This window comes from Ammospiza nelsoni, chromosome 9 (assembly GCF_027579445.1).
Source record: "Ammospiza nelsoni isolate bAmmNel1 chromosome 9, bAmmNel1.pri, whole genome shotgun sequence".
Taxonomy (NCBI): Eukaryota; Metazoa; Chordata; class Aves; order Passeriformes; family Passerellidae; genus Ammospiza; species Ammospiza nelsoni.
This window is the reverse complement of record NC_080641.1, coordinates 29,798,410-29,813,572: the sequence shown is the minus strand read 5'-3', so window position 1 is coordinate 29,813,572 and position 15,163 is coordinate 29,798,410. Positions and strand designations below refer to the sequence as shown.

Sequence of the window (15,163 nt, the reverse complement as noted above, 5' to 3'; positions counted from 1 at the left end):
TGAGGCGTCCAGAGGACACAGATTGCCAAAACAGACAAGTGGATTTGTCAAGTTATCTGCATCTCTCTCACCACAATATTCTCTGCCACTGTCCAATTCTTGCCTGGGCTGTTTGCTGAAATTATTTCCAAAGTCCAAGCTCCCAAAGAAGACACCAAATTCCCCTGCCAGAATATGGGATGCAATCATACCTTATTTCTTCTGAAAAACCTCAGAGTGTAGAGTGGCTCTAGGTTATGTACCAACAGTATGACAATTACTCACAGAAAATAACCTGCATTTAATTAGTACACTCCCAGCATACCAAATAGGAAGGCTGAGGAAAAAAACCCATGCCCTGTAAGTTAGAAGATACTATTTAAAAAAATTAATCCATTACATATATGTAAGATTAATGCAGCTAGATTTTCTTTCAATAGAGTCACAATATTTAATGGGACCAAATAAAGATGATGAAGACTATTTCAAACCCATTCAAACAGGATTTTTAAGTATACCCCTTCCAGCTCATTGTAACCATCCTTTGTCACAACAGCTCGGGCTCACTTTGAGAGAGCTCAAAAAGGTAAAATTAATAAAGAAGAAGAAAGCAAAGGAGGCAACCAAGCCAGTCACCAGTGGAGAGGCATCCCTGTATCTAACATGGGAACTTGATTAGCAGAGTACATGAGGACAGGATTTTAAACTGATGGCTGGTATTCACATTGCATCAGTATCCAATTGTAAGATTGCCTCCTTTCTGACTAGTACACCAAGACAACAATTTTTAAAAAACGAAAAATGTCATGTCTAAGGACAAGTACATTTTCTGTATCTTTTTGTCTCAGACAGGTTTTACATTTTCATCATTTAGTATTACTAGCAATCTTAATTCTATTTCACTAACTTAACAGCTATTTTTTCTATAGGAAGATTTACAATGCAGAAAGAAAATGTCACTATGTACATGCAGGCTGTATTCATTAATATAATCTTAAAACAAAGAAAAGAGGAAGATCAGGGCAGGAACACGTGCACCATAAAACAAGGATTGCATTATTTTTAAATCTTTGTAGAAACACGAAATTGAACAGAAAATGAAAATGTAACTACTAGCTGATGACTCTTAAAACAAACAATGCAGCTGTGTATAATAAAAGGCACCCTTATTTATTGTCATGACTAAGTTAACAGATTTAGAACACAGTATCTCTGTTTTGGACAGAGGAAAAATTATTTTACTTTCACGTACAACTACAATGCATGTCAGAATGCATCTCTGCACATGCACAGACTGTAAAATACGGAATTTTACACACGCACACACCCCCTCAAGATTTTTTCTCCCCCTCTACATTGTAAAGCAGTGCAGTTTTCAGAGAGCCATTCAATCACTTTTTCACAGAAAGGACTGCAGCAGAAGCAATACTTAAAACAAATTAAAAAGGGTAATTAATTTTTTAAATTCTTATTTCAACCAAGCACTACTATCCCCGCTTGAATTCGCATTCAAAGTAACCCTGCACCAGAGAAAGGAATAAAGTAAAAATATCTGCAAATCCGAAGACAGAAAGAAAGGCGTGTTCTATATTCCTGCTTTGCTTCTTATGCCTCCTGATGTGTGATAGATGAACGTTTTCTGGGCAACCACATTTTTATATCTTTTACGCTACTGTCTATCACTTACTAGTCTACTACGCTTTTGTAACACTTCTAGCACCACCAGCTATTTCCCATTATTGTTTGCCACTACAATTAAGAGACCATCACGATTAACAAAATATTCAGCCGTGGTTTAAAAAGTAGAGTTGCCACAAGGAGCCCGAGACTGGAAGTGGATATTGCTCCAGCAGATATAGAACAGACTGTGGCTAAAGGTGGGGCCGGAGACGAAGAGAAGAATAATTTCAGTATTTTTGTCAATTCCTCTCAGTGCCTAAACCCTAAAATATGGTGAACTCCCCTGAACCGATTATTCTGCCATATAACCATCTGATTTCGTAAAATTACCAATATCACTTAACACAAAATCACTGCTTAGGGTAAATTCATTCTACCTACTGTTCTCATAGGGACATTTGCTGGAAAATTCTAAGAAATGATTTGCAGAAGCTATCAGCTGTGGGAGTTCACTATTATACCTCTGTCAACTTCATTCAATATAATTTACATTTTTTTTTTATACTGCCTCACAGGATTCCTTGCAATTTTTTGCACGTACAATTTCACAGCAGGGAGGGGGAAGAAAAAAAAAAAAGATAACCCTCTTTTGCAAAGGAGAAAGAACAGATGCTTAAAACCAGATTTCTAGAAATCACTGTAAGCCTGAGCCAGAAATGTAATTAACACCTATTTATAAAGAATAATTAAAGTTGTGACTGCCACAAAGAAGAGCAGAGATAATCGAGGTAGCCCCTGCTTCGTTTTTTTTTTTTAGTTTTTTTTTTTACACTGTTTGCAGTATTCCCACATGATTGCCACCTGCTCCCCCACTCAGCTTCCCCTATGCTCGTTTCCCCGGCAACCTTTCATTGGCTTTTCCTCCCAGCTATCGCTTTCAGTTCGGCTGCTCAGTCTAATCTTATTTGTTTTACACCCATCAAAACAAGCAGCTAGACAAAGACAATCCTGTAAGAATGGGAAAAGACCGTCGCTTTGTTTCCCCGGTTATAATAAATATCCGCGGCAAAAGTCTGCAAAACGTTAAATTAGGGGGGAAAGGGGGGGTCCCCGCGCCCCCCGTGCCGGGGCTGGCAGCAGGGCCGGGCATTGTGCGGGCGGCCCCAGCCCCCACCCGGGTCGCCCCGCTCGGCGCAGCCCCGGTGCCCGCAGTTGTGTGTCTGATCATGCCATTTTGCACAATCTGTAAGGAAAAGCACAAAAGAGGGGACGAGATGAGCACGTCCGGGCTCCTCCGCCAGGAGAATACGGGCTAAAAATAGAAATACTATTTTTCACATAAATGGCTTTGACTTCTCCCGGCATTTAAAAAAGCACAAAACAACACGGCTCTCTTCCCCCAACCCCCCCAACCCCAGCCCCCACCCCGACACAAAAAAAACACACCCTTGCTTCCATCCATCCATCCATCCATCCATCCATCCATCCTCGACAGCACCGGCTCCATGGGAAACGCGATACCTGGATTTTTAGAGGCGATTATGAGGTTTGTATTTAAGGCTGGTGTAATAGGAACGGAGATTAAAAGGCATCATCGGCCGCCCGCTCCGCCAGGCACACGCGGTACCATGACACCGTGACTGTCAGCAGAGACCATCCGCGCTCAACTGAAACGCAACGTTCAATGGAAACGCTGTGGAGTGCCATCGCGGCTGGGCACGGTAAATGGATGTACAGATACATATGCACAGGCAGACATATCCCACCGAAAAAAACAAAAAAACAAAAAAAAAAAAAGAAAATAAACAAGGCTCTCTAATTTTATTTTATGACTCACGATCCGCCGCCCTGAACAAAAGAAATTCGCGAGGCACACGAGAAACGAGACAAAACCCCACGAGCAGGCTCTCCCCGTTCACTTACCATTTTCAAGCCATTCCACTCCATCTGTGATCACAAAGATGGACCCTTACAGCCCCTCACAGAGTCAAAAGCAAAAAGAGCGTTATGTAAAAGCTGACATTCCTTCTTACAGCGCTGCTGCCCAACGATGCAACAAAATCGACATATACTAGGCACTGCAACACATACAAGCCTCCTCCTCTTTTTATGAGGTCACGACAGGAAACTCTTTGAAATACAATATGCAGCATTTACTGAAGCTCATATAAATCACCCTCTTTTAAAATTACCATACCTATTGCGCAGTCCACCAAAAACAAAATTACCAATCTCGAGGCTTTTTTTTTTTAACATTCCCCCCCCCAAGAATTTTGCTCTGCATTTGTATCTCCAAAATGTCAATGTGGAAATTAACTCTCCCCCACCCTTAAAAAAAAAAAAAAAAAGCCTCTTCTTCCTTTTGCATTTCAGTTAGCCACATACCAGCCTTGCATTAGAAATGAGCTTTTCTCTTTATTCTGAGAGAAATCGCAATTACCTTAAAATGACAAAGTACATCCTTTATTAAAGGATACGCAGACATTAAATATGAAAGAGAGAGAGCGAGAGAGAGGGGGAAAGAGAAAGGGAGGGGGGGGAAAGGGAGAGATCATGTACAAACAGATCAGTAGCAGAAAACTAAATTCATGGGAAAACACAGACTGAGAATGATGCAGATTCGGGGAAAGCCTGTATGTTAGCTTCTATATCTACCTCTATATAAACCCGCTACGATCAGATTTTAAAACTACTAATACCTACCATAACCATTCTTAATGGCAAATATTGGGTGTCTTGAAAGGCTTCAACTCTTCTAACGGTTTTGCTAAGGTTTCAGGGAATTATTTTATTATTATTATTCTCTCTCTTTTTGTTTTTTTTTGAAGAGCCACAAAGCACACTGCTAGACGTTTGTGCAGCGAGAAATTATTATCGATAATAAAAAAAATAGCGGCAGCGATAATAATAATAATAATAATAAATAATAAATAATAATAGCTAAGTATATTATCTCGTTGTCTCAGTGTGGTGCTGCGGCGGGAGGGCGGCGGCGCCGGCGGCGGGCGGAGCGCGGAGCGGCGCGGGGCGGGACGCGCGGAGCGGAGCGCGCGGAGCGGCGCGGGCCCTGCTGCGACTGGCGGCCGCCGTCGCCCCTTTACCGCCATTTATGGGACCATCTGTCAGCGGCGCCGCGCGCTGATTGGCCGAGCGCGCCGCGCGCGCGGGGGGGTGCGGCGGGGGGGGGGAGGGAGGGTGTGTGTGTGGTGCGTGTGGGGGGGGAGGCGTTGCGACATCAGGTGCTATTGAAATTAGCCGCTGCCAGATTGACAATGTTAATGATGCGGTGACCTCTACAACAACAGAGACCAGATTTCTGAACTGCTGCTTGTGTCTAGTAATTAAGGCCCGGTTGAAGAAACAACACGCAGCCCCGTTTTTTTTTTTTTTTAATTTTTTTTCTTTTTTTTTTTTTTTTGGTTCCCCCTGTTCCCACCCCTGGGCCCGGCGGTGCCGTACCTCGGCCATGCTCCAGTGCCTACATCTCCTTACCTCCTGCGCGCCCTGCTCCCAGGTCCGGCGTATTTTAACCACCTTATCTTTTTCGACAGTTGCTTTCCGGAGAAATGCATATTTAATGATCTGCCTCTAGGCTTAAAGGCACAACAAAAGCACTTTGACGTGCATTTAAAGCTGCATTTATTTTCAGGTACTATTGATTTTAATAATCAACCCATCTCTCCTTCCTTCCGCCCGGTGAGGTTTTTAAAATACGTATTTTTAAAGGAGTGGATTTGATGTTGCTGCCACTTGACAATGTCTAAGGCACAGCAGACACCTCTTTATCGGGCGCTCCCCCCGAACGACAGTAGTATTTCAGAATTATTTTGCCACCTCGCTTCATTATTCTTCAGTCGACAGGAAATAAAACAACAGCGAACTTTGGGCATTTAAAAGAATTTTCTTTTCCAGCCTTCGAGAAACGTGCTTAACTTAACAATGCACACTCATTAATCCTCCGCTCGCTGCCACTGACAAACTAACAAAACTTCACTTCCAACAGCAATATTTTACCCCCGTCCGACCACGGCAAGTTCTGTATGAATTCTCACAAGTTAGGAAGCATTCATTTCTTTCTCTTGACTCGAGAGGTATTTTCCTAAAGCATGCTCTGTACTAAGTAACCAGGCATAGCACTCTGTAATTACAACAAACCTTGAATTTACTTTTATCTCAACTAAAGCAACCGAGTATTACCCTATTGATACACATAGGATCATTTAGTTTTACCATCCACAGATTAATTTCCACAACAAAATACTTTAAAAAAAAAATCAGTACCACTGAAAGCGTTTTTAAATGTAAGACCTGAAAACCGAGAAAGCTAGGATGGGCCACATTGTAAGCTCACTTAGCTCTTTCCTAGAGAAAGAAAACCTGACTACAAACCACAAACCCCATTTTCAAAACACATAAATCAAATCATTGTTCTACCAATTTCATCTTTTAAAAAGTATAAATATTCCCTCCACACTACTAAGCTGGGGACTGACATTCAGTACATTTTAAATTTCTTTAAAGCGTGGATACACTCAAACACACAGAGACTAAACACACCAATAAAACGTATGAAATGTAGCAAAGCTCATAAAATCCAGCTATACACAAACCAAGCAAGGAGAAAAATCACATTTAAAAAACATCATACAATCAATTTGTGGAATGAGCACTGAATTCAATTAAAATATGAACAATGTGAAAGGCTGCAGAGGATTTCTCTCACCATGCATGTCTCTGAGCACATTTGTAGCTTAGTAAAAACTAACATAGATTAAAGGAGCCTGTAAGATACATTTCCTAACTCAAATTTAGGTGACCCATTAGACTGAACACACAGATATCAAAATGCTACAACAGCTAGTATATTACCACAGATTCCTGTCCAAACATACATCAAATATTAAAGTTAGATCTGTAATGCATATTTTTTACTTAAGGTCTCTTCAGGGGTTAATAACACCAGAGAAGGCACCCAGAAATTATTTTTAAGTCTTTTCAACTTCAGCCTACTTTGTTACTATAAATCCGTTGTGCATATCAAGATTCAGCCATTTTTCTGAAACAATAATCACACGCTGCTCCTCTCAAAAATTAGCTAATCTTATCCATGTATAAATCCAGGTACTCTGCACACTGACCGCTCTCCCAAAAAGCACCCCACACACGCAGCCTTCCCGAGAAACACTAAAACAAATGCTCAAGCATCCTCAGAGGCCTCTCTCTGGAAAGACAAAGGCAGAACCCTATTGTTGAAAAAGTCAACCTTATTCTCGTGTTTCCAATAGTACCATTTATCTTTCAGGGAAAGGGACTGACCACCGCATCACGGTGGTGACATTTGTAAAGCATCAGATTCTCTATACAGCCTCTCCAGCATCAGCCAGCAAGCCCCTGAGCAAAGCATATTTTTAGTGCAATCTTCCATCCCCACAAAAAGAAACTTGTCTTAAACAGCTAATCCAATATCAAAATGAAATCACAGGGTTGTTTCCCAGCCCCCCCCCCTCCCTCTCCTTACCATAAATGAGCAGTTTCTTGACTCATTAATGACAGTTTCCCTTAAAAGAAGTGATCTCATATCACTGAGCCCCTCTCCACCACGCATACATCCCAAAGGTTGCGGGTATCTTAGCATCAGTAGCCGCTAGCAAGCTCTCTCATACAGAGCCCAGATGGACTATACCAGAAGCCAATTCAGCGTTAATAACTACCTACTCTGTGCAGTTTAGAAGCCTTACGTGGCATAATGTCCTAGGCAACAGCAGCCGATTGAAACCGCAAATAAAAGACAACCCAATTCTCCAAAAGCATCAAAAGGAAAAAAATAATAAACTGAAGAATGATTTAAAAAAAAATCTCTTACTTGCATAAGATTAAACTGAATCCTTCACCAACATATGAAAAAGGAGAAAAAACAGATGCTGCCCAGAAAAAGTGACAAAATATTACCTCATTATTTAACAAAGCAGCATTAAGCGTCCTGCTGATTTCAAACATCTTGCCACAGATTTTGGTTAAGAGAAACAGAAAGAATCCTTTGCAAGCCCTCTGTCTGCAAAGGGTTCTTCAATTTTCTTGCGCACAACAGAATAGTCAATATGTTATTTCCCTAGAGTTCGCACATTAAAACATCTAGTCAGTGAGCTGAATTTTCCCCTTATCACACTGTAGACTCCTGTTATATGTACTGCTCTCTTTGCAAGATTAGCCTGCCCCAAACATGGCTGTTGTTTAAACTATTCTTTAAAGTAACAGTTCACTCCATAACCACCAGGTGGGCAGTGTACACAGATCCAAGTAACCATCTTAAAGATTTTTCTTGGAATAGCTGCTGGTTGTGATATACAACGTAAAACCCCCCTACACTTATCAAGCAGGAGGAAAAAAAATTGTCACTGCTTTATGCCCTTTCCTCCCCAGCAGCAAGCCCATGAACAAAACCCTAAAATCACTTAGCTTTTAACACAGATTTTTTTTTTAAAGGGACCTTAAAATTTATGCAGGAGCTTTTCATTCAGCAAAAGTGGCAAAATCCAATCAGTTTTGAGAACAAAGTATAATTAAAAGGGAAAGCACAGCCAACTAACTGGTTTGTACTACAGAAGAACAAAAATCAGCATTACGTTCACAATAGGGTTCTTTCATGGGAAGACAAAATTCAGCATGTAAATAATTCTGCTAGAAAATATGAACTATACCTTCAAGCAAATTGAAGAAACTTGATAAGATACTGCTATGACTTACTGTGGCTTAAATTCATTTACTAGACCACCATTGCACGCATCAGAGCACAAGACTGAAATACGTGGAAATGATCCAGTGTTCAGTAGCACCTAAGACTCCCAAGGTATCAAACTGCCCCTATTCCATCATGTCTGCAAGCTATTTAAGTATTTTTTCTCCACTTTATTTAAGGTCAAATACCTCAAGAAATACTTCCATTACTATAAAAAATACCAATTCGCTCAACGCTCTACAGCAACACCCAGAGGCATGAATGAGATTGGGATCTTTGTGTTAGGTGCTGTACAAATACATTTGAAAAGTCATTTCATACCGAAGGATTTACAAACAACATTTACAAGACTGAAAGCACAAAGCAGAGGTATGAGAAAGAACAATAAAAGAGCATCACAAAATGTCTTTACCAGCTGGGAAGAACTGCTGGAGGAACCAGGGCATCTCTGGCAACTACCTGTGCTAAGGCAGAACCCAAAAGGTTATTTGCTGAGGTGAAAGAATAAATGCATTAGATGGACAAGGGCTTCCTTAGATTCACCACCTACAAAGCACCATCACCTATTTCCTGTCATTTATAGCAATCCATGCTGAGTAAGTATATGCAGAGTAGTGATTTTCTTTGCTGGCCTTTAACTAATATTAAAGTGATGCAGTAATGACTTAACCTTCTTGAATATGTATTGAGTTTCAAGTCATCCCTTTTTATATGAGAAAGGTTATTTGCATCGATTTCTGTTTGCATGAAATAAGCTTATTTTCTCATTCACCATATGCCTTGAACACTAATTAAAAGTGTCACTTTCTTCTAATGTAAAAACGTAATCACTTAGTAAATAAGTATTCTTGGCTTTTTGGTCTTTGTGATAATCTATTTAAGGACTTTTTATTTCCAGGTAACTTCAGTGCTTTGATTACCACACACCCCACTCATGTAAAGAGAGGTGTTTTACAAATGCACATTTTTGTTGGATTTCTTTTTAATAAAAAGAAAAAACTATCTAGAATTACATCTTTAAGGACCCATACTCCTATTACCCCGAGGCAAATCCATCCAATCAATATGAAACCATTCACATGCCACCATCTGCCAAGCTGTAGAGCAATGTGGCTGGAACAGACCTCTTATAAAGCAGCAGTGGTCTCATTCTCAGTCTATTAGGGAAGCACCAGAGCTCTCATGTGCAAGGACACAACACTCAAGTCAGACCTCCTCACACCACTGTCTCCCTGCACTGCTGCAGAACTCCTGTAATTTTTGCTGCTTGAGTTTTCACACTAATCATCAAAGCAAGAGGGAGGAGAAAATGATCAGTAACAGTCCTATTCCACTGCAGCACAAAATAAAGAACTCAATTTAATTCTATCCTAATATGATTATAGCAAACAATTTAAATGCTGCTGCCTGTGAACTACAACCTGGCATTTTCCATCACCTCATTTTCTACTCTTCTGGAGATCTAAGCATTTATCTCTGGAACAGTTTTACTCTTTTTCAAGACACTCCTCTCATAAAATTAACATTTAATTCTTATCAAAGAGTTATTTTGTTGTTTGACAGATGGGAGGGTGCAGGTGGATGAGGAACCAAGGAGAGGCATGTGTGAGCAAGAGATGGATCTCGTGTACAAAATGATTTAATAAAGATAACGGGCAGGGAAAGGACATTACACAATGCAAGCACCAGGGTTTGTCCTATGCAGTAATTCAAGAACCTCTGTGGAAACAGCCTCCAGTTCAAGATACCACATCAACACTGTCTTCAGCAACACTGAGCTCACACAGTGTTTTCATCAGAAGACCTCATAATAATTTAAAATATCCTCCCTCACCTATAACCCCATGCAAATGCACTGCATGACTAACTAAAAAAGTACACTAGGAAAAAACAGGAACATGAAGGTGAGCAAAACTCTTATAAATATACACAGAGAGAAGAAATTAACTAATTTAAAACCCTCTGAAATGACAAGAAACTGAAAAGCTAAACATATAATTCATGTGATGCTGACAAACTCAGATGAGAAAGCCAGAGCTGAATTGTTCATGGCATCTAACCCAAAGCCAGATTTCAGCAAAGAGAACAGGAAAGAAAAAAAGAAACCAGCCCAATTAAGCTGACTGCCCTTTGCTGTACTTGTGTGCAGGAGGTGGCAGGGACTGAGGGGTAGAGGGAAAAACAATGGCTAAACAGGTTATTTACTCACACAACAAGGGGGCTTTTTTCACTGTTACTTGAACATCTTACAGTTAAGTGTATATGTACATAATTTGTTTATCTACTGAGTAATTTAAAAAGGAACCAGCAAAATAAAACACCTTACCAACTGCCCTGTGGAAATCAGGCAGGAGTGGGTGATTGAGACTAACCTTGCATGACATTGAAAATGTTTTTTAGGCTCTTAAAGGTTAGTGAATTAATGTATTTCATGAAACAGAGTTAAATTTTTAAGGTTTCATTGCAAAATATATAAGTCATGATAACTGAACACCAGCCATATAAAAAAAAACCCAAGAAAACCACAATACAATTTCTGAGAAAACAGTAGTTGAAAAGGATGACTGATGTGGTCCTGAGCTTTTATTTAATGATCCACTCAGAAACACAGGAACCTGTCCCTGCCTCCTACCCTGCCCCTGCTGTGGAACCCACTGACAACTGCACAAGCTCTGCTACCGATGCAATGTTCTGTGCGGTGCAATGAAATTCCTCCTGATGCCGAGGAGATGAAATATAACACACAGCTACCTGGAGAAACTATCACCTTTTGGATCTGAACCCAGAAAAGAGAGAAAGGAAAAAAAAAAAAAGCCAACCCAGAAGAAGAATCAAGAGTAGTCAGAGCTCTAGCTCCTTAAAGAGCTAGACACTAGATATAAAACAAGACAGAAAGCCTTCCTAAATACTTACAACCCTAAATGAGGAATTTAGATGCACAAAGCTTAGGCAAGTAGTCACAGTTCCCACAGAAATCACACTTCAGCTGCTTTTGCACAAATATGCTATTTAATGTTGCTTGCCCACTTTCTTTTTCATGCCTTATGAGATGTGTAATTTGGATGCTGCATAGCTGCTCTAAGTATCACATGCCAATTTTCCAAAGATGTGCGTATTTGCAAACCCCACTGTGGATACTTATGTTTGAGCGCCAGGAGACTGGAACAAAACTCTCCAGGGCACAGCAGAGCACAGAGGTAACAAAATGAATAGATGTAAATAGCACTGATGGTGAGAGAAGCCTTAGCAGTGATAGGAACCACATCCTCAGTGCCACAGCTGGAAGCTGGGCAGCCACACAGATTTAGGCATGCGTGTGTGCCAGGGAATAACCTCAGCAGAGGATTCCTGTCCCTGTCAGGGCACAGGCCAGCCAGGGAAGGGGGCCAGCAGCTCTGCTGCAGTGCAAGAAGGGTTTGGAGAAGATGATTCAGCACCTTCCCAGCAAGTCTGGAGGCCAGCAATGCCCTTGGCCCCACACTCCTGTCCCAGCTCTGAACTGCTGCTCTGCAACACAGAGCATCCACTCAGTCCCACCATGTCCTGCCTGGCCAATTTTCAACACATTTTAAAGAACCCGCTGTCAGCACCGCAAGACCGAAAGGCAAAAGGCAGCATACACTGCAGGGAAACATGTTAACACAGCAGTAAGAATTACTGGCACCTTTCTCCCCCTTCCAGTTCTTTTACTTTTGGCTCGTGAATAGAGATTTTAATGCCTTCAGCCCCCTGATTTTGTTTTCCTCCTTTTAAATTCAGAGATACTAAAAGTTGCATGCGACAGACATCCTAAATCCTACAGCTTGCTTTCCTATCACTACAAGCAGAACTCAATCCTACCTACAGGGAGAGTTAAAACATTTCTACATTGCTGTCAATTTTGTATAATACAGTTAGCAAAGTTTCAGCTGAGCACAAATGAAGATGTTTTCAAAGATTTATGACTGCATTTTTAAAATGTATTTACTTGTAAATAATGAAAGGACCTAGACACTGAAGAACTCCAGACTTACCAGGGAGATTTACATGAGTTCAGCCATTTTTAATGTGCCTATGTATAAGCACAAAAACCCTCATAAAAAATGTGAACAGGGTCTTGCAACCAGCATTGCCTAATTTTAGAACAGTTAATGGATTTGCTTTAAGCCCATCTGTAATACAGTGTGCTATACACCTTGCACTCAGGCCAAACAATATCAATAACAAGAACAAAGATAAAAACCTGAGAGGGGATTAATGTGCTGATGTTTCCAAGCTTTGAGACAGTGATCAGAAAGAGATCTGGGGATGAGTGTGAGGTGGCTGGATCAGAACAGAGGTACAGGAGGAATCAAAGGAGACCTGTGAGCAGCATGCAGAAGGGTTATGCCTCCTGCAACTTGCAATTACACAGGAAGGATGCAGAAGCAGGGATGATACAAAAGAGAATGAAGACAACAAAAAGCGCCAAGAGCTATTCATTGTCCAAATTACTTCTCGTTACAGCAGCTGGCACTTTACACAGAGTATTTTAGTAGCAGCAGGCAGAAGGTAAATAAGTATTACAATTTCATACATTAAAAAAAACAATCCTCAGTAATTTCTGAGTAAACCCTTTCATGTAACCTATCCCAAAACCAAGGATGCTGGAAAGGAGAAAAACTTGAAAATGGCTTTACAAAGCTTACACCTGTATATACAAGTACCAGGACTTCCAAGAAGCTTCCTGTGTACATCTGTTTTATTTCTACCCCTTAAGAAATAAAGGTTAGGTAAGCTGCCTAAATAAGGTACCCAAATCTCAGGGATAAACAGCTCCCTCATGAATATGGCTAACACAAGTCTTCAGTGTATAATTTAGATTAGAGAAATGACAATTTTATAATAAGGAAAACAAGGTAAAATACAGAGAAGGTAATGGGTATGAAACCCAGAACTGATGCAGTATTTAAGAGAAGAGCAATGCCAATACTGAACTTTCCATACTGACACAAAACCAGGGAGAGGCTAAAGAAAGACAACTGAAAGAACTCGTCTGCAGCTCCTCTTTTTGCCCTCTAGAGTTCCTGGAGCTCATCTCTTGGGATCAGGATGACTCGAGCTTTCCTACCCAGGTCTCAGATTTTCATGCAGACCTATGGTTTTCTTTAAACTTGTCTTTGCAAAGTACAACATACCTCAGCAGATGATTTGTAGCTTCCTTTAAAGCAGGGCAGATGAAAAATGTCTATTTTTAATACTGTCCTTTTAAAAAAAATAAAAATATGCTAGTAGGTATAAAAGTTGCTCTGGTGCCTAACCTTCCTAATAAATAACTTTATGTTCCAGTTACCTAGCAATAGAAATTTGGTGCTAGGGCTTCAAGGGATTTGTGCAGCCCAGCTGGAGAAGCTGGCAGGTTGGCACCCAAGAGTGAGTTTACTTCCGTGCTGAACTGTCTCTTCCACAGCCACACGGATTTGTTTTTCACTGCACAGGCAGGTAGAAGATGAGGCAGCAGCCAGGCTGCTTGTGGTTTCTCCAGTCCATGGAGAAAAGCTGCACGTGAGAGGATGGGCTTCACCAGTCCTAGAAGCCAGTGTGGATGAATTCACCTCACCTGAGGTTTCCCATCTGCTGGGCAGTGACTCTCCCCAGCCCTTTGTACAGGAGGCTCTAGGCAATGGGCACTTCCACGGCACAGCTCATCTGTCCTGCTCTACAGATTCCTGGGAGGAAGGTAAATCAAGCTCTTCTTCACTGGCTGCACACTAAGGAGTCTCCAGTGATCCCCAGGGGAGCCTTGCTCCAGCACAAAGTCCACCTTCGGTCAGCCCAGTCCCACCATGGGCTTACCAGGTGACCAAAGCAGGTGGTCTCCAGCTGACCCTCACCTAAATGAGCTTTGGCCACACTAGGGTCTCTTAACTCCACAGTGCAATCCTTGATTTAACTCAGCACAGATGTTCATAAGGACAAATAAGTACTTCAGGGAGCAGCAATTCAAGCAAGGCAAGTTTAGCACAGACCGACTCACACCAAGGCCAACACTCAGTGCACCCATAAGAGCTACACAAAGCAAATCCTGCAAGACTACATTGCTCTGCACACAGAAAAAGCATAACATCTTTGGAAGCATGTAAACAACTCATCAAAAGGAAAAAAAAAAAAAAGCAAAGTTTATTTCATGAACTCTAGGCTAGATAATCTCGCTTTCATAACAAAAGCTTTGATTCTGGACCTCCAACCAGCAAAGCCTTCAGAAAAAAAAAGGGTTCTAGTACATCCAATTTATGGCTGTTGGGAAAAGCAACAATCACATCAAAACAGCTGCTCTGAAAACCCATCCAGCTACAGGCCATCACCCTGCAGTTTAAGAATATTTCACTCCATTGCCTGAACACATTTATATTCTTCCAGGCAGTTTTCCTGATGTTTTATAAGGATTCCCCAATGCAACAACAAACAATCTTTCTTTTAATAGTATCACTGGATGCGTTGTAACCTGCACCTAGGGACACCCTGCTCTGCTCAGATAAAACTTAATTGTTCTTCTGACATCGTACAATGAAGGAACTTTAAACTCAAATAATAAACAAAACAGTCCTCTATTTTTAACATTTTTCATAGTCCCATGCCTAAGAAAATTCACTTAAAGTGTTCCAAGCAAGCACAGATAACCAACATAGAACTAGTGTACAAAAAATATGTTTACTTTTTTTTAAAGGTGTTAAAAGACAAGATTTTATTCTGCTGTGGTAGAGGGTCCTACTTCTGTGGGTAAAGGAAAGCCAGACATCAATGATGCTGTGGAACATTTGACAAGGAATTTCAACTGCTAGCAACAAATTGCAAAATCTCTCCAGCATA

The 15,163-nt window shown here is 40.9% G+C and overlaps 1 protein-coding gene across 6 annotated transcripts in view; it reads right to left on the bottom strand.

Moving 5' to 3' along the window:
* Positions 1–15,163, bottom strand: part of ELAVL4 (ELAV like RNA binding protein 4) — an 81,026-nt gene that overhangs the window by 57,062 nt on the left and 8,801 nt on the right. For 2 of the 6 annotated variants that reach the window (XM_059477902.1, XM_059477906.1), the window contains exon 1: positions 3,523–3,762. The exons of 1 other annotated variant lie outside the window; for it this stretch is intronic. In XM_059477902.1, coding sequence (XP_059333885.1) covers positions 3,523–3,546 — 24 coding nt within the window. In that variant the 5' untranslated portion in view covers positions 3,547–3,762. Of the gene's footprint in view, positions 1–3,120; positions 3,260–3,522; positions 3,763–4,302; positions 4,498–7,117; positions 7,235–15,163 lie in introns of those variants that run through there. 3 more of the 6 variants (XM_059477899.1, XM_059477904.1, XM_059477905.1) reach the window with 3 other exon arrangements.